Source organism: Empidonax traillii, unplaced genomic scaffold (genome assembly GCF_003031625.1).
Source record: "Empidonax traillii isolate 1590-97213 ecotype Southwest subspecies unplaced genomic scaffold, ASM303162v1 scaffold176:size2985712, whole genome shotgun sequence".
NCBI classification, from domain to species: Eukaryota; Metazoa; Chordata; class Aves; order Passeriformes; family Tyrannidae; genus Empidonax; species Empidonax traillii.
Window position 1 is genome coordinate 1,683,670 of NW_020955369.1, and position 20,118 is coordinate 1,703,787.

Here is a 20,118-nt window from a genome sequence, read left to right on the forward strand (position 1 = left end):
GAAATAATTTATGCTTTATAATAGTAGTGTTCTATCCATCCAAAAAGGCATGATGATAGCAACTTGAGGCCAAGTTTACCTCAAGTCAGGGGTTCTTTATTTCAGATAAGGACTATGTCAGATTCTATTTCTCCTCTTTTTCCATGCAATTACATAAATAGACAGACGCTGTCAAGGCTGCTAAGCCTAACAGCCAGGCTCTGAGGGCACATCACACTGTCCTTCTGTCCATTTATTATTTTGCACAAGCTGACAGAGCATCAAGCATGTGTAAGCTCTGCTCTGTGTGCTTTACTGAGATAGGTTTCTGGTTCTGAGTGTCCTAGGGCTTAACTGACTTTAGGTACAGGGTCTCGGGCCAAACAAACAAACAAACAAACGAAAAAACCCAAACCAAAACCAAAAGAAACCAAAACAAAACCCACCGAAAAGCACATATGACCACAGATGGCTAAGAACCAAATTTAGTAGGTTTGCTGCCTGGTTGCTTAGGTTTATAGCTCTCTCTCAGTCTGTGATTCAGCTTAGTTTTGTACTCAACTTGCATTTATAATAACTATACCCTTTCGATTAAGGAAGGCCTTAGTTTCAAGGTAAACAATCAGTGTACGATTAACATCATGGAAGTCTCTTCTGTCACAATAATTGGATGCAAGAAGATGTCTGTCTCCTCATCTACTGTTCTTCAGAAGCTATGTTTGGCACATTTACTAAACCTGTTATTTACCACACAAATAAAAGTCAATCATCCATCTCATTGGTACAACAACTGAACAGTTTTCAGGAATATAAACACTTGAGTCGTAATTAGCAATTGAAGGAGTAAGTAACATTTTGAAATACAGAAGAATACAGAGAGAGACACTGAAGTCACATCCAAAAATAGGCATGAAGAGGTATAAATAGTACATAAGAATCAAGAAATCAGATCACAGTGTCATGTTTTAAGAACTGTACCATCATCTAAGCACCTGTTCAAACAGTATGTTTAGGCACCAGAAATTTCATAAAAACTGAAGTTACAATCAGGCAAAGTTTATTGACAAGGCACACATGAAAGATAAAAAATCTGATCTCTAACAGTATCAGTTTACAATCTAAAAAAGTCCCAATGTGTAAAACTAAGTCTAGAATACTTAATAGCTGTTCAAGTTTCTAAATTCAGTATGAAGGGTATGTTAGGATTATAAAATGGTTTGGGTTGGAAGATGACCTTGTACCAACCACCCTGCCATGGGCAGGGAAATTTCTTTACATTAATAGTGCCAGCCAAGGATTGTGCACCTAATTACAGATAGGACAAACATTTAGTAGTAAGCCAAAGAATTCATCACAGATCTATAAGCAGCTACAAAAAAAGCAGACACTAAACCTAGAAGTCGGGGGAAATGTTTTCTCTCACACTGTTGCTACACACAAACAATCCTAACATCTTTCAACAGGCTATTCAGATATTTCCTTCATCAATATCAGTGCCACATACTATATGCTTTGAGAGTTTTCCAAAATACCTTGCAGTTCAACCTCTATAGCTAGAAAAAGCTGAAGGGACTCTCCCCCACCTGCCCCCCCAGCACAGGATGAAGAAGGTAGAAAACAGGAAGGAAGGTTCAAGCTGCACTAAGCTTTCACAGGTATGTAATACCAGTTATCAGAAGCTATAAGAAGTCCTAAATACATGTGAAAGTAAGAGAAAGAGTTGTTCTGTTTCTCCTGTATTGCTTTAAGTTTGCGAAATTGGGAAGAAGCGCTTTTAATTTTGAAACATGAGATTTAAATGAACAATTCTGGATAACTATTTCCTCTCAGCTGCACAAAACTCTTGCTCTGAAAAAGTCTGAACGTTGGTTCAGAATATTTAGAGCTGTTGAAGAGGCAAGGAGAAATGAGCTTTAAACTCCTTCCAAATTCATACAGGAAGACATTAGCATCTTGAGTAAAGGCTGACTACTGCTTACATGTATATGGGAAAAGTTGTTTCCACAGTGATGTTAGAGGACAGATATCCAATACCAGTTACTTAACAGCTTAATAGCTCTCATTAAATCCCCATGGAGCTTCTAGGTAATTGGTTTGGAAAAAAAATAGGAGCACTGCCTTAGTATCTAAACAGGTGTTGGAAAATGCAAGGTACAATTAACTTAAAGACCTGCATAAAGATACATAATCCATTCTCACTGTGACAGTAATAGTTGATTTATAGATCTCAAAGCTTAGGTACCAACAACCTGACAGGACCTCTTGCATCAGATAACGTAAGTATTAAGTCGACGTGACTAGAACTAGTTATTGCAGATAAATTCATGTTTCAAAGAGCTTGCAAGGTCTCCTGTCACACTTCCACTCACTGACATTTTAGATTCAGAGTAGATTAATTAAACTAATTGAACCAATTAAATAACTGGCTGCCCCTGAAGTAAGAGCTCAAGTGCTCCAAACAAACATTACTGGATCAAAGAACCACATAAATATGAACAGAATTCAAAGTCATCCTCAGTATTTCAGCCCCATGCAACTCATCAGAGTTCAATATCAAGTCCAAATATTTCTGTTATTCCATAATTGAGGATAAAGTTACAGGAACTCTGAGAAACTCCATGGTCTACACATGAAACACTTTTGTTAATTCTCATTTGTCTCACTGTTACACATTCAGAACTGCACATTAGCTGACAGTGTCAGTGTCTCTTCAGCAACCTACCACAGGTCCAAATACCTTCAGTGTCCAATATTTATTTAGGAACTTCAACGCTTTTAGCAAATAGTTCAACTGTCTTATACTAATAAGTTTAAAATTAAATCTGAGAATTGGTGGCTTTTCAAACTAACTTGTTCATTTGCTTCAAGGAAGATTTCATGCCAGTGTTTAAATGGGGGATGGAACACAGTAGTTTCCTCTAATACTTACAATGAACACTTTAAAAAACAGCTTTTAAATTAATAATATTTTATACTATTGACCCATCTTTGCTTTGTGCTGGAATCATCACAGGAACAGCTCCCATTCTACTTAAATTAGGTGCAGCTACCTTTGAAGGTGCAAAGGTTGGGTTTTGACCAGGAGCACGATCAAAGTCTTCACTTGGGACTTGGCTGTATGGAGTTTTGGTATATCCTTCCATATTGGAGGGAGACATTGAACCCAGAGAAGAACGATTGCTGCCGATGTAGCTGCGAGCTGTTGAACTGCGACTTTTTGGAGGTGGAACATCTTCTCTGAAATAAACAAAAAAGAATTGCAGAACAAGAGTTCAGTCACCATTGCTACATGGGAGCTTACAAAACGAGTATTCAGTTTGTTTCCTTCTATTAGGATGCAGTAGCCAAAAAAAACTTTACTTCTTCCTTTAAAGTAATAAAAAACTCAAGTATCGATTGCCCTTAAAAATGTTTACTGAAATTAGACATGACTACAAAACGTTCTCTGACAAACAGTTAGCATGTTAATAAGCTTTCCAGATTAAGACAAATCTCAACTGTTAAGTATCTTACTTGCAGAAATACACATTTAAAAGTTAATCTTCCAATAATACTGCTCAGAAACCAGAGACATGTTGTTACCTGATATCATGATGTACTTCTTTCTCATATTTCTTCTCTCTGTGCTTCTTACAGCAACAGAAGACGATAGAAGTCAGTACAGAAAGACCCAGCAGAGTTCCTATAATAGCTCCAACAATTATACCAGCTGTATTTACGGCTAGAATAGATAAATAACAATACTTTTTGTTAAGCGTCGAAGTTATAAGACCAACTTTCTTTTAACATTAAACCCAGTATATTTTACATGATCCATGTTAATAGCACACCACCGAATCACAGAGATGCTCAATCACACGCATTTAAAACAATAATAAGACTTGAACTGGCACCCACCACTTACAGAGTGTTGGATTTGAGTTTAGAGATAAAAAGACTCTTCAGTTTTCACGCACAGAACACTCTGTGACCACTGCACAGCAAACACTTACGAGGGGTGACATTCAGCTGAACGGAACATTCATCCGTGCCAACTCTGTTTGAGGCCACACAGCTGTAGGTACCAGAATATTCTTGAGAGGCATTTTTCAGAACAAGTTCCCCTGTATCTTTATCTACAAACAACAAAAGGGAGAGGTTTATCATTTTGTTAAGTTTAATTCCATACACAGTACTACAGACTTATTAATCAGCATACACATGAAAACTTAACTTAAAAAGGCCATATTAAAGAGATACAAATAAAACCAAAAGTCTATCATGCTGTAAACCACTATTATCTGTAAAAGTCTGTTAGAAGTTTATTCCATAGGATTTGACTTGATATTAAACCTACTGACTAATTGCTCTGTCAATGGATAGGAACAGATGCTACTCTCAATGCTCTATAGCCTTGCATTAAGTTATCTGACACAACTAGAACTAGTTATGACAGAAAAATTCATGTTTTGAAAAGCTTGCAAGGTACCCTGTCGCATTTTCACTCGCTGAGATTTTAAGTATAGATTCATGTTACCTTCAGATGCTATGGCCAATCCTCTCATCTTAACACAGAATTCTAAATTACAAAAGATTAACTGCACGCCCAAAACAACTCCCCACCTCTTCTAAATCGATTCTACACAACCGGCTCAGGTGTTTGCAGAACTCAAGCTCAGCAAGAGGTGGATCTAACCCAAACATGTGCTCCAGTGGGTGACCAACTAAGTCCAGCTAAGCAGATTCCTTAAGAAATAGGGAAAATAAAGAGGATTTCCCAAGGCTTTCAAAGCCATTGACAGCTACATTGTGAGACTCTACCATGTGAACTTCAGCTGGCTTGCATGCTTTAACTGCCAACAGCATGGCAAAAGACTGCACCACAAGAACAAAGCACCAGGCAAATACTTTGCTCTGCCTGCTGAACAAGTTGTGTAGACTCTTGAGAACATGCTCAGTGTCCCCATACCTACATTCACAAGCCCAAAACTAACATCATTTTATTGAGTCACATGCCACCTTTGCACAGTTCCTCATTCACTCACTGATACTGTCAATTGATTTTTTTGTTACCATGAAACAAATTTGGGATGTGGGGAAAAAAGGGGGAACAACAACAGTGGCTTAAAGTCCTGACTGGTGCTGAGAAAGACATTAATGATCAACCATTCACTGTCAAAACAAAAAAATAAGAGATACCAAATAGCACTACCAGGACACCAGTTCAAAATGAAGAACAGTATCAGGTTCTTCCTTTGTAGCTGATTTCTGAGGACCTGTGTTCTAAGGTATTACAGATTCTAACAGACTATAGAAGCTTACAAAAAACTGGAGATGTTCACAGAAGTCAGTTTTTGCCTGTTTCAAATAAAACTGAAGCCACGTCTGAATTTCCTGAGGCATAAACTACAGGAGGATAGGAGACCCCTATGAGGAAGAACCCTACAACTTTTTATTCTCTCTCCCCTAGAAATCCACTTTGGCTACTCCTAGACACATGATGTCACTTTGTTTTTTGCATCCTGTGCTATCTAAGTTAAAATATGTCTATTTGCAAGCAGATTCTTAAACTTCTACATCTGCAAGGAAATCCTACCATCTCAAAGTTTAAGGTTTTCATAACTACAAAGGAGATCAAAAAGAACTGGTACTAAGCAGTACTTTGCCAAAAAAACATTCTAAAATAATTTCAGAAAACTCACAAGTTAACTTCTTCAATAAAGCTGTCACAATAAAAATCTGATATCACCACTGTAAAAATTTGGAATCCATCAGTCAAAATTCAGAGTATCTTAACCCTATCCTCACAACACTTGGGCACAGGTTAGCATGATACTGCAGCCTAATGGTAAGAATCTCCACTTAAAGCTTGAAACATTTCCCTGTATGAATTAAAAAAACAAAATAAACTCACAACTTATTTCAAAGTCAGCTCTGTTACCCAGTGAGAGGGCAGAAGTAACATTCATCTTGACTACACTAGATTAATACTAATTATGTGATGTTCACAAGTGAAACTAAACCAAAAATATTAATCCATTCTTTTTAAAGATTTCAGAGTAATAAATTAAGTTTGACAGTACTCAGCATGGAAGTGGCAGGAAGTTCATGTGTGCCAGATACTCTCCTCCAGTCGTAAGACAAAAGTGGGGATCCTTCTTGTGATGCACATTTCAAGGTAACGTCCCTTCCAATCTCCTGTGGTCCCACAATGGAACATTTAGTTCTTGCTGGCTTTACTAACAAACAAAATATCATTGAATTAGCAACAGTCACAATCAAGATGCTTGGTAACTGTGTTTTAGTAGGTCAGACCATTTTGCTAAAGCTAAAGCTTGTGAAACAAACCATTTTTATGCATGGAAAGATTTTCTATGAAATGTGAACCAAGCACAGAATTTTTAGAAGTGCTCATTGTTCTGACTGTTATTCCCTTCTTCTCCCAGAACAGAATTATGTCCACCCTTCCCAAAGCCTCAATAACAAGTGCATCATCACAGATTCAATATGACTTTACTCAGCGGAGGTTTTCATTTTAGACATCGAAGACAGAACAGAGTAAGCACGTACAGAATGTCACAGAAAACTCAAGAAATTATCTTACCAAGTACAGTCAACTGTATTTTTCTGCTTTGAACTCCAGGAGCTTTCTTCACTTTGCACTGGTACGTGCCAGTGTCTGCTGCCTTTAAATTCCGGATAACCAGTGAAGCATCACCATTTCTGGGATCAGGAGAAGTAAACTCCATCCTCTCAGTCAGAGCAGCATAATAATTATTATAAATCCTGTCCACAGCATACATAATTATCTATTAAAAAGAAAAGAAATATGATTCAGAAATCCACTTGGCATGCAAACATTTAATATCATTTGGTCTCTTCAGATTCTTGACAGTTTTTTCCATAGTTTTAATCCCAGAAGCATGGCATATCCAAATACCTCCGTCTTCAAAATATCACCATACATCCGATCAGATTTCAATATGTCAGTACGAACTTCTAACTGAAGAAAACCTGCTCTAATTCCATTCTGTAAAACCTGTCTACTAAAAGGAATATATCATCTTATTGATAAGGCTTCCAAATAAAGGAAAGCGTTTATAACTAAAAAAGTTAATTTATTTAAAATTAAATCCTCATAAACCTGTTATTAATCAGAAAGATAATGCAGGTACAAAAGAAAAGTTTGCTTTCTGGAACTGAGTGTATGTAATTTGAGAATTCTTCATTAGAAGGCAAGCTTATAGTGAAAAGATTCTAGACATTTCATACTTAATCTGCTATTCCAAAATTTCCACTATATTTCATTTGACCGGTGCTTCAAATTAATTTAAGATCACAAGCATCCCAGCCTGAAAAGGTGGAAGCTTAAAAAGTCAGTAACAAAACCTGCACATGGACCTACTCAAACAATTAACACCATCCAAAAGAAAGTCTCTACTTACTATTGTTTCCTTCTTTTGATTATCTGCTGGTATCAATACCCACTCAATATCTAGTGGGCCTTCATCTTCCTCCGAGAGTTCAAAAGAACATGGCAACGTAACTTTCTCTCCTTGTGCTTTTTCAAACATTGATTGGTCAATTGAAGTTATAATTAAGCTTCTTGTTAGACCTATAAAAATATATTTTTTTATGTTTTAAGAGCAAGTCACATGCAGCTTTCACCATAAATGTTCTGTTATTTATGAGTATATATTCAAATCCATCAGATACTTTTCCTGTACAAAAATCCTGCCATTAGTCAGACTTGTCACGGTTGGACAGAACCTGTGCAGATCCTGTTACCAAACACAATGCAGAGTCATGTGCTGCTTATTTGGAATCACATCCAACAGGCAGCTACGTCTTTCAAGCCACACCTTATTTTTTGTACAAATCATGTCCCACACAAAGCTAAACTGAACATTTTCAGCAGCAGGTTTTCAAGTTATTAGATAATCACCTTACCACTACTCCCCTCACTGCAAAATGAAAGTTTGGAACAACCATGAAGACTGCCAGGCTAGACAGAATTGTTGTGAAGTCCTAGCTTAGATCAAGTGAAGTTACTCTATCTTGAGTTATAAGGCTCCTTTATCTAGAGAGAACAGACAAATTAATCCTTTCCAAAAATCTCAATGAGTTTTTTACATTTGTTTGTCCTTTCTGCTTGTCTTACTCCACTAAAAAGGCTGTGTAATCCTTATCTGCCTGCCTCTAGGCAAAACATGTTTCCAAACAACAAATTTTCCTCAATTCAACCTTGAAAAAGAATCCATATAGTGACACAGAGCTACTCGAAAGGCCTGAAGCAAGATTCCCTTCTTTCACAACAAACTCAGGCTTCCCTTCTGTCAAGTGTAGGACTTGCACATCACAGTCAGGAAGTGGAAAGCGTGCCTTTAGCTCAGTATGGAAACAGGTTTGGCATTGGTACATCCACTGTTTGGTCCCCTCTGCTGGGAACCAAGCTCAGATTTTAAGATGTTTTATATGTGCACACTGTCAGACAGCAACAGAGATGTGACCACAGCCACAAGAGATGCAAGACCACAAGGAGAGTGGAGGGTGTAAAGAACATGGATTGCTTTGATGAACCTGTAAAATAGCAGCTTGATGAAATAAAGTTTAAAATCATTATAAACAGTGCATTTGTGCTCAAACTTGCACTTCTCCATATAGCAGAGAAGCTGTAGTGCATTTCTGCAGTAGATCATACCATCTGCAGAGCTGGAAGGGACCCGAGAGCTATCCTACTTTACTAAAATTCTGCTCTCTGTCAAGTCTTTCGATTCTCTTCCTGATGCCAAAGCAATAGGATCTTTAACAGCTATTAAAAAAAAAAAAAATCCCTTAGAAGGAGAAACCACCTGATGTACTGAATTCCAGACAACAGCCTGCAAGAAAAGACCTTCACAATTGCTAATTACAAACATACGGTTACAAATTAGGTAGGATTATTTTGTTTCCTACCATTCATGGTATTAGTTTGCATATTACCTTCAGATCAGGGGAGGGGGGGAAAAAACACACAAAAAAACACCCCTCACAAAACAAAACCCCAAAACCCCACCAACTTGAGGTAGGAAAGAGATTTAGGTGCAGTGTCTCCTACCAACTGAGGTACACCTTTTTAAAGATAGCTGGAACAAGGTTTGTAGCACCCCCTTTTTTGCCCACAGTAAACAGATCTGAGCAACAAATTCTCTGCTACTAAGCTGGTACTGTTTCCTAAATGATAATGATGTGAATATGTGCCACAAATGTTATCCTGACCTAAAGGATCTTATCTGACTTCCAAGTTTAAAACTAGCCACTCTAAACCTCTTTAAAAGGTCATTTTACAGTGAATCCATTACAGTGTAATCCTTAAATTTGATCAGCTTTGCATAAACAAAGACTGCTACTAACCATCATCTCTATAAATGGGTAGATTCATGTTTCCATAAAGCACAGTAGCAAATAATGCAAATTCATCATCTATTTTTCATCGACTTCCATGTTCTTCTGTTCCCTTTTCCTCCATGGCTTCATTAGGGAACTGTAATACAATATTCTCAAGTTCATCTCCAAATTGCATTTCTGCATCTTCAATTTTACTACACTGAAGAAACGAGATGGGATGTCAAGTACAGTTTAGGGACAGATGATGAAATACATTATGATGTTACTCCCTTAAAAGCCTCAAATTTGTAACCCAGGAAATTAAAAGCTTTCATTCTGAAGTAAATCAGAGCTTCTGCTCTGTGAGAGCACCTCCACTTTCCCACCTGGAGTTCCATAATAAAGGATCAGAGCACACACATCTCCTTCCCACCTCCCACAAAAGGGGACCTGCTGAGGACTTCACAAACTGCTCAGTAATTCAGGTAAGAGCAACACGATGACATTTGCCTCTTCACAGTGGATTGGGAATAAAGGAATTCATACTCTGGAGATGCTATGACACATCCCTACTACTAAAAAGTACAAAAACCTCTGATTTTTAGTTGCTAACCTGCTGAAACACAACACAGCCAAAACAAACTGGACAGATGAGTATTCAAATGTTGATTTTTTTGACTACTTTTCTAAACAAATGGGACTCCTACAATCGATGTTTTATTTCTCTCCCTCTTCCACCATCAATTGTTCATCTCTTTGACAATTTCAAACCAATACAAAAGCAGAAATAACAGTCCTGTGCACAGTTATTCATTGGTTCTGACATAGCTAAGAAGCATTAGAATCTTCAAGTATCTCTTGCCTCTTCATTGCCAGACAACTTCATGTGAGTATAATTTCAAAGGGAATACTACACAAACTGTTTCTTGTTCCGATGGCAGAACACTGAGAAAGGGACGCTGGGAACAGGAAAGAAAAATTATGTTAAATTCTGGAAGTGCTAAATTTCAGAGACATGCTCCTAGGAAACTAGACTGCCTATCACAGAGCAGCTTGCCTAAAGTGCTTTAAAAGCCAGAAATAGCACACATTTCAGCCTCAGTTTCTACTATAGCTCTCATTTCTCTGATCCAAAATAAAGGGATCAACACAGTAACCATGTGCCCAATAAAAGCAGAACCCAACAGCCTAAAGTGCCTTGCCCAACATACAAGACTTTTACAGAACGTTTTCAAAAGGTTTGAATTTTTGAATCTTTTGAAGTCTGTGAGCAGTATTTTCATACACATTCACTGCATGCAAACATGTCAGTGAAAGTTAAATCACATAAACCTCGGAATAGCACTCAAAAATCATTCCTGCACGTGAAGGTTGCAGCACACATTAGCTGTCACGAGAGGTACTCAAACATCTATCTGAGCCTTCTAATTCTCAGAGATTTTTTCCAAAATCTAAATTCCTTTCTTACTGCACATCTCCCAGCACCTCATTTTTACTATTTTTACCTCATACAAGTGCTCCACAGTCTCTTTCTTACAGCAAGGACTCAAGCACATAAAGCTTTTTTCCAATTTCTCTTTTTCTTTTGGTGAACACTGGCATGCAGAAGCAGCAAGTATCTCAGTTCAGGTGCCTGCCAAAGATAGCTGGGTTTGAACTGAGCATTAGTAACACAAGGGAGGGGCAGGTAATACCAGTTGGAGATTCCCTTCTGCAGGGAAGGCACACACATGTGCTGCCAGATATGCTGGTGAAGGAGGTTTGGCCAGATTCAACGTGTCAGATATTGTCAAGGGTCCTCCAACCCTTATTATCATCACCACTACTACCTTCCTCCCCCACCCCCTTCCTTTTCCCTTCTTTGTTCTTTTCCCCCCTAACTATTACCTGCTCGCACAGGTACCCATCGTGCTATTAATAAAGGAGACCTGGAGCAAATCAAGAGTGGCTAGAAAACACCAGGGGCAAAGAAAGACATGGGACTACAAGTGATGTTTGCTCTCCTTGCTCTTTTCATGTGAGAAGTAAAAGGCTTGTAGAGACACATCCTTAAGTTAAGGACTTGCTGCAGGATTGGCACTGCAAGCAGGGTTTTAATTTTTATGGCCACAAGTGCCCCTGAGAAACGAGGGCTGCCAAGTTGAGATGGGATCCATTTGACGATGGGGGGTTAAGAACAACCTCATCAAATTTGGTGACAAGTCCTGTAAATGAGAGATCCACCAAGGAATGGTAACTGAAGCTTGCAGTTAAGGGAGGGAATAGAGATTGAGACATGCTAGGTACGTGGGTCAGGTTGGTGGGAGGAAGAAGGACCTCGGTGATGAGGATAAAGCACGTTGAAAGGGGATCCACCTAAGGCACCCGTACACAGAACTACGACACCAGAGTAAGACATGTGGGATAGCTTGCATGACTGGAGCTTTGTCACAGATGTGCACAAGCTCTCTAACAAAGCCAGGAGGGAAAGCACGGCAAATGAATTGCCCTCTACCTGAAAGAGAAGCTGGAACACAAAAAGCTGCTCTACAGGATGGACAACAGGCTGGCTAGAGCTTGTGGGTCAGGATTAAAGGAGAGGACCACAATGACAACATCACACTCTTTGTTACAAATCACCTGACCGGGGTAAGTAAGCTGATGAAGTGTATTTCAGCAGTTACATGAAGTCTCTAAAAACCACAGAGACTGGTTACTGTGGGACACTGATCTCCCTGACATCCACTGGAAGGGCAACACAGCAGGACAAAAACAATCCAGGAGACTTCTGGAAGATTCTGGAAGGAAAAAAGCATGCTAAATGAGTCAATCCCCATTTGATACTTTCTTGAAATTGCTTTCAAGGAAAAAAAAAGGAAGAACCTGCTAGGGATGGGATCAACAGCAGTCTTGACTATAGTGACAACAAAATAGTGAAGTTTAAAATCCTGAAAGGAGAGATGAAGGCAAATTCAGCACCGACCCTGCACTCCAGAATTGCAAGTCAACTCATTCAGTGGCTGGAATTCTGTGGGATCCAGCTCTGAAAAGCAGAAGAGCTTAAAAAAGCTGGGAGGTGTTTAAGGACGACTGAGTCTAACCACAAGAGAAGTACATCTCAACACTCAGGAAAACGAACAATCAGATCAATCAGCAGCTTGGCCTAAGGAGGAAGAAGCAAGATTACTCAGAGACAAATACACAAATATTGCCCAGGCATGCAGCACCCCTGCCAGGGAAGTCAAAACACAACCAAAACTGATTCTGTAACTGCATTAAAGATCCATATGAAGCCAATGCACATAGTGACAAGATGACATTTTCTCCAAATTTTGCCAAGCTTCACTTCCTTCTATTTCCTCTCAAATCAGGGAGACTCAATTTCTTTGCACTTCGCTGGAGTGTTCCTCAAAACGTGAGTGGATCAACTGTGGTATTTATCTGCCAGTATGTGACAGGCAGACATTTTATCAAGCTGTACTTGTTTTGGTCAGCACGGTTTCATGAATAAAATTTCAGAGCTTTTTTCAGACTTGTTTTAATGCACCAGAAAGATGAGGGTTTCTCGAGTCACTTATCCCACTTATTCAAAGATGATTAGCAGTAAAATATCTCATTTCTAATTGCAGCAAATAAATCACAGCAAACTCTGCACTCAGAAGCATGCAACAGATTCCAAAAAACAGCTGAAAGTCAAAACAGAAGTGCAAGTATACTGTTCTCCAAGTATTTTCCAAGGAAAAAATGTGCCATATTCAGTTTGGGCAAACAAAAGAATGAACCTTTGCATCTGGGTGAGAAGAGACAAGCACCCTCCTTTGATGAAGAATAATAAGTAATATCCCTCATAAAAGTTTGTATCAGAAGAAGGTAAGAGGTCAATACACAATCTTGATTCTAAACACTCAGATTTTGGTTTCTCAATGTGGAATAAAATACTCTTTCTCTAGGAATCTGACCCTAAAGAGCATTGCAAACTGTACCTGTATGACTGAGCAGGTTTTTCACATGATTTCTGAAGGAGTGGAAACCCGTATACTATCTTTAGAAAAACTCTTTCTTTCTGAATATCTGAACTTACTTTTAAATACCACTCAAAGGGAACAGGGCTTAGCAAACGATGTTATTATTAAGTATAACACAGGGAAAATGAAGTATTTGACAGAATTTGATGGAAGATGTTTTCTAGTATAAAAGAATCTTCCAAGGGGAAAGCAGATTTTAATTTTTGTTTAAAAATTAAAAGGGGGCAAAGCTTTCTCCACTTCAACCCAGATACAAGCAGAGCTGTGATACAGACTTATAAATAATCAAATGCAGATTTTTATTGCATGAATTTAGTATTTTAGTATGCATTTAGGATTTTCTTATATAATTAGGATACACCAAAATTCTGGATTGCTGGCTTATAGAAATTTAAGTGTACATCTAAATTTGGCGTGAATGTTTCTGGCACCAGGTAAGGCTGTCACAAAAGTGTTATATAACCCAACAGACAGAGTCCCTCCCGAAATGGGTAACAGGACTGTTTCTACACTGGGCAAGAGCTGAGTTCAGAGATGCTGTTGTACTTAAAGTCATATGTGACCCATCTGCAACTGCATCTGGAAAGTACTTTATTAGCAGACTCTCCAAAAAGTCACTTGCCAATACCTGGTCACAAACAAGAAAGGAGTGGCTGTAAATACAGAAATGCTTTTCTTCACAGAATGAGGCCCTAAGTGGCAAGTGATGATCACAACCAGAAATGCACATTACTGCTTTTGGAGATACAAGCTACAAACCTCACTTAAGAGGCACTTCAGCTTAGACTTTTCTTTCAAATACGGATAACAGATGCACCTGTGATCAAATCTTTTCACTGGGCAGACTTCAGCCTCAAAAACTACCTCCTCATCATCCCCATTTCGCTTCCAAATACGCTTCTTGCCCGCAGTAATCTCCTACATTTTCCAGCTAGCTGCAATGATTTTATAAAGCAGAGTTCCCCAACTCTCTCCTTTCCTACCTTCCCTCAGAAGCTCTAAAACATCTTATTTGAAGCCTGCACTTCTGAAATAAGGCCCCTTGGGACTGAATGAGCCAACTTAAATGCACAGCCTTAGCAAGCTGGGAGTGCACACGGAGGTAGGTACACACCGCGAGTGCCGTGCTGAGGGACACTTCCTGGTGTTTCCTGGCACGACCCAACACAAACACAAGTCCCTTCTGTGGCTGAAATTCCCACAAGTTGCCACCACCTCACAATCACCTCCTGCTTCCCCACAACACAAAACATCAGCGTCCTCAATTGCCAAAGGGAGACTCCACAAGGCAGGGTGCTGCTGTCAAGTAACTGGATTAAAAGTTGCTTCACACAAGAATAAAGGGAAAAGAGTATTTGACATCACTCATTTAAGTGATTTTTGCAGCACCCAGGAGCTGAGTCACATCAGCACAGCCAAGATGGCCACAAGCTGCAGTTACTTCATGCTGTTTCACCACAGTTCATCACAAGCAAGTGCACCACAAACTAAACCCTAGACTTAGCAGGGAGACCCCCTGACCCCTAAAGGCCAAAAAAGCATTTAAAAAAAAAAAAAAAAAGAGCCTATCTTCAGATTTGGTTAACCACAGTTTCCACATCTCAACTGCAACAGGAAGAGGGAGAACGCAGTACAGCCATAGGTTTCAGAAGCTTGGGCCCAAAACATTATGAAGCTTTGCTGCCTCTCCTAGTCTCCATACGTCATAAACTCTACAACTTCCGGCAAGCATCACTGTATCACAAAACATCCCAAAAACACCGTGTCCCTTGTCCTGACGAGGTCTAATGCAGCTTAAGGCAGAGTTAGCTGTTTCATTTTCTGTAGAAATTGTGTAAGACTTTGGAAATTCAGGCTGGGTACAAAAAGAAAAGAGAAATGAGTCAACTCCAGTTTTTCAAGCAGCTCTCATCATACTTATTTTCTAAACTTTGCTGGTTTTCCACGGGACACATGACATGGAATAACACAAAGAACAGTCCCTAAAGAGTCTTCTTTAACTTAACAACCATTAGAGGAATGATGTCAATAAAAGAAGAACAGAAATTTAATAGAAGGATTAAAAAAAACCAAACCAGTTGTCTTCCATTTAAAAAGCAAATCCAATAGATCTGGGGACTTCTGACGTGAGAATAAAACACGAAAATGTTTCAGGTCAGAATCTAAAATACATATTAGCTCAATACACATCCTATTAACTTAGCTAGGTACCATGGTAACAAAGAACAATTAATCTTCACAGTAACATCACCTGAGGTAAAAACAAGGAAGAGATGAGGGACAGGAACAAGTAAGCAATTGGTAACGAACTAACAAAAGCTAGATAGTCATGCAGCCGTAAATATAACATAAGAAAAAGTGGCACAGCATTACTGCACCTACATCTATGTATCCAAAGAGGCTTGATTTTAGCACATTACAATTTTAGAACTCTGCAAATAATTCAGATTTTTAGGGTAATCCACTGCTGATAAAGGCAAATCACAAAGCTTTTTTAAACAAAGGAAGTACTGTCCTGCTAATATCAAGTGTTAAACAGTTACTGTTTAACATGCTCCACAGACCACATTTTTTCCATGCTTGACACTCTAAACGTTATCATACAATGCAGCAGTACAATTTTCATAGATAAGCACAGTTCACTCTATGTAAAAAAAACCAAAAACAAACAAACCAACAATCAAAACTAACAAAACACCTAACAAACAAACAAACCCAAAACAAACAAAAACAACCCAAAACATCTTAGCAAAACCAAGCCTACCTAAACCTAACATTTTCAGGGCTAGTGACAGTAACATTCTACATATTCCTCTACTTAAACCTCAAAAAGGCCCAATACAAAAAGGTTAGAGAGAAGATAAAAACTTGTGTCTCTATACTAGCCTAAGTCCACTAAGCAGAAAACTGGTTAATCCTCGAAGATAGAGATTTAATATTCAGACAAAAGATGCTCACACCTGCATTTCAGACCTCCCAGGACAGTGCTCTCTAAACTAAAGTCACAGATCATAGTGAAACTCTCCTCCTATGCAGAACACATACAGTTTACGGAGCCAGAGGGAGTAAAGACAACCCAGGAATAAAAGCACTCGCCTAGGAAAGAAGAGATTTGGCTGCAGTCCTTCCTCTTTCTTAGTCCATTTAGACTCAGACTAAATATAAACAGACCAGGAACCTAAATCCATAAGACACTTCTGTAGAAAAGAGCTAGTTTTACACAGGCACTCAGTAGAAGCAAGATTTTCCGTTTCCCTTTCTATGTTTCTAAATGTTTCTAAATGTTTCTAAAGCACATTTTATCTCAGCTACCTCACCAATAGCTTAAAGGAGCTGAACGCCCAAACTCCCAGAACTCTGATTCAGTTTTGAGGACACTTTTTTCCACAGATGGTGCAGCTAAAAGGTTTGTGTGCATGGAGGAAGGTTCTGCGACAAGCTACACAGAGAAGGCTGATGACACAGCAGGGGCACTTGGAGCGAAACACAAAAGCAAACAAAAAAAACAAACAATAAAACTCTACATGTCAGAATAAGCCCGGGAAAGTTCTACCACCTGGATAGTAAACTCTGCTGCTGGGTCTCAAAACAGTGGGCTTGTATTTCCAAACTTCACTTCCTTTGAGCAAACAGCGCAGTGGAGAAGCACCACTTACTCTGAAGTACATTTACCTGAATCCATAAATCCTCTGTCAAATCACACGAGAAAAAAAATACTAAAACGACAGTAAATAGGCTAAGCACACTTCTTCAAAGACAGAAAAAAAAAAATTTCTTTCAATCTGGATGTCTTCAGACAGCATTAAATTAATAACTACCTCCAATTCATGTAGTGTTGCACATCCGTGCCCCAGTTTAAAGGGTACTGCACAATTAAGCCAGAAGCTACTCATCCTCACAGTTTAATAAAAAAATTCTTAACTTTAAGACTCATAAACAGGACTACCAATGAACCCAACCCTGCACATACACAGCATGAGCTTCATTTCATTCCCAACCACAGTTCACCAAGATCAGCTTGAGTAGTTACGCAACCATGAAAACCTAAAAAACACAGACTAAGGCTTTAATTATTTTTTTTAATTTCCTCACAACTTTCATTTCTTCCCTAACATCCCTTTCTTTTCTAAAACTGTCCTTGTGCTCCTTTCTTGTTCAGCACATTCTTGACGCTTTTTGGTTGCTAAACCCAAAGCCACCCGCCTGTATCCTAGCAACTGCTGCCTGATGACCTTCCTCGAGTGGTACGTGCTTATCAAGTGGAGAGAGGGGGCATTCGGATCTCCTTACTGAAGGAAAGGATAAGCTTTCGGAGGGCAACTGAAAGGGGGAGGGGATATTGTAACACAAACTGGGATTAAGACTGGCTTTAAGCACGTGAGCACTGTTTAGCCCAGTATCTACAGAAGATCACAAAGAGTTCCAAGTTTTGATGCTTGGTCACATTTAAATGATCCAGCATGGCCCTAATTCAACCTGTAGTGCTGAGAAAATGAAAATTAGCATAGTTTGGACTTGCTAAGGTCCTGCCTTCTCATCCTCGGGTTTGATCCATCGCCTCCCTTTATGCCACCCTAACAGTTTACAAAAAAAAGGTAGAAAGCCACAACAAAGAGTTGACTCCCCTAAAAACTGACCCCGCACAGTAAATTTGACTTTTTCTCTCCTGCTGGGGTTCTCCAAACACAGGTCCCCTGAACACAAGGGAAGTGGGACAGGAACACAAAGCCAGAGAGGGAAGAGCTGTAAGCCTGCCTGAGCCTCAATCCGGGTTTGCTTATCCTGCCAGGGAGAGCCATTTCCCACTTCACCAACTCCAGCCACGCTGTGACCAGCTCTGAGCAAGCAGCGCTGCGCAGTCACGGAGTGGTGTGAGTCAGTGAAATCACCCAGCAGGAAAACAACATTATTAAAAAATGAGTTTTATTTGGTGTCAGCTGAATGGACTCAGGCAGCAGCTGCATTAAGGCTGCCCTGACACGAGGGAGGGAAGAAGGAACCAAACAACCACCTCGGCAGACACACAAAGTTACGCCAGATGTAACTGCACCAGATCTGTAAGGGGGTCAGGTGGAATGTGAAACTGTACCTCATGACCGCACTTCAGAGCCACTAAGGAACCACCTAGAAATAGTTTTTTGAAGTGTAATATGAAATAAAGGCCAACCGCTACAAAGACTTTTGAGTAAAAAAGAAAGCAAAGAAGAAAAATATCAGAACCCTAATCTTGACATGACTCACACAAAACCCTGACTCTCCTCTACCAAGTCTATATCAACTGCACAGGGTGTTTAGCTTTCAGCTCTGCAAGCCACTTTCCCATTACAGACCGATATTGAAAGCTTATACAGTCACTAAGCAATCCAGTCACATGATTCGATCTCTTTCCTGCCAATTTGATGGCATTTAAAAGGGAACTGAATGAAGCAGATCACTTGCAGTGTGAATGCGTTGGGCACATCTGCCAGTCAGTGCATCAGGGAGCTCAGTACAATCAAACACTTAACTGAGCAGCCATATTATTTTCACTTGAGTAAAGGGGTTTTGGCTTTTCCGAGCTACTGAACAAGCAATGCTTTTTTCCTAGCACATGCAATTTCGCATTGAGATTGACAACTATTTCATTCAGTAGTACAGGGTTGCCTTTTTTTTTTTTTTTTTTTAATTTTAGGTTGTTTTCTTGTTGCTGGATTATTTTGGATTTTTTTAAATAAAGAGGTGAGGCATTACAATGACAGGAAACAGTATCTGTCTGCCTCCTCCTGCTTCCCTCCCTGCTTCACTCCCACCATGCACAAAACAGACAGAAAGGAATTTGGATATCCACCCTAAATAGCCAAAAAGTTAACTCCTCATTTTAAAATTCAGGGACTTTTTCAAACATATACACACACATTAATTTTACATGCCTTTAAAGCAACTGAGATGAAATATTCCTTGTAGCTTATACTGTTAATGCATCTAAAACTGAAGATGCAGGATAAGTGAATACATGAAACTTCGATTCCCTATGCAAACTATCTCTGGACAAGTCTGAAGACCAGTGAATTTATCAAATTCCCATCCTTCCCTTCAACACACCAAACAGTTCTTATTGATAAATCGTTTGCCAGCATACCAGGCACAAGCTTTAACTATAGGGCATGAAAAAATGCGTTATTAAAAAATGTAGCAGCAAGTGGAACTGCAAAACTTGTGACCATCAAGTACCTTGGATGCTTCTTAACAGTAGCTAAAGGATATCACAGCACCAGTGAATGGTTACAGCATACAACCAGTAAAGCTCCAAACCTTGCCTCTATCACATGCTCCAGTAAGTAGATGACATAAGGAAAAAAAAATCAATAGTAAAAATATACTCCACCCACGTGTGTTTGAGGTTCCAGCTGACACTCCTTTGTTATCATTCAGAATTGATCTCAGTGAGTTGGATCAGGAAAAGGAACAGGTAGAAAAGTGACCTCACAAAAATTTAGTCTTTTTCTGACTTTGAAACTCCTTGAACTGGCTCACTACGGAACCAGATGAATGCCAGGTACAACTGCAAACGGGATGCAGAAATAATCTTTGAGGTCACAGCTCACCATTGCCTGGTTTGGGGATGTAGTCTGATCCCCAGCTAAGCCTCCCTCCAACCTCAGCCAAGACTTTACAGACATTTTCCTCCTATATGGGAAAATACCAGTCAAACACAATGGGGTTTCCTCCTAATGCTCTTCTGCCATCCTTCCTGCTCCGCACCAGGACAAATTGATGGAAAAAACTCTTGCTTCAAGTCATACAATCCAAT

At 39.3% G+C, this 20,118-nt stretch overlaps 1 protein-coding gene across 2 annotated transcripts in view; it reads right to left on the minus strand.

Moving 5' to 3' along the window:
- CXADR (CXADR, Ig-like cell adhesion molecule) overlaps window positions 1-20,118 on the minus strand; it is a 34,765-nt gene that overhangs the window by 10,197 nt on the left and 4,450 nt on the right. The window contains exons 2-7 of one of the 2 annotated variants that reach the window (XM_027886021.1): window positions 7,404-7,573; window positions 6,563-6,767; window positions 6,042-6,197; window positions 3,972-4,094; window positions 3,562-3,700; window positions 3,030-3,216 (exon numbers count right to left, since the gene is read on the minus strand). In XM_027886021.1, the coding sequence (XP_027741822.1) occupies window positions 3,030-3,216; window positions 3,562-3,700; window positions 3,972-4,094; window positions 6,042-6,197; window positions 6,563-6,767; window positions 7,404-7,573 (980 nt within the window). Of the gene's footprint in view, window positions 1-1,610; window positions 3,217-3,561; window positions 3,701-3,971; window positions 4,095-6,041; window positions 6,198-6,562; window positions 6,768-7,403; window positions 7,574-20,118 lie in introns of those variants that run through there. The other variant, XM_027886020.1, reaches the window with a different exon arrangement.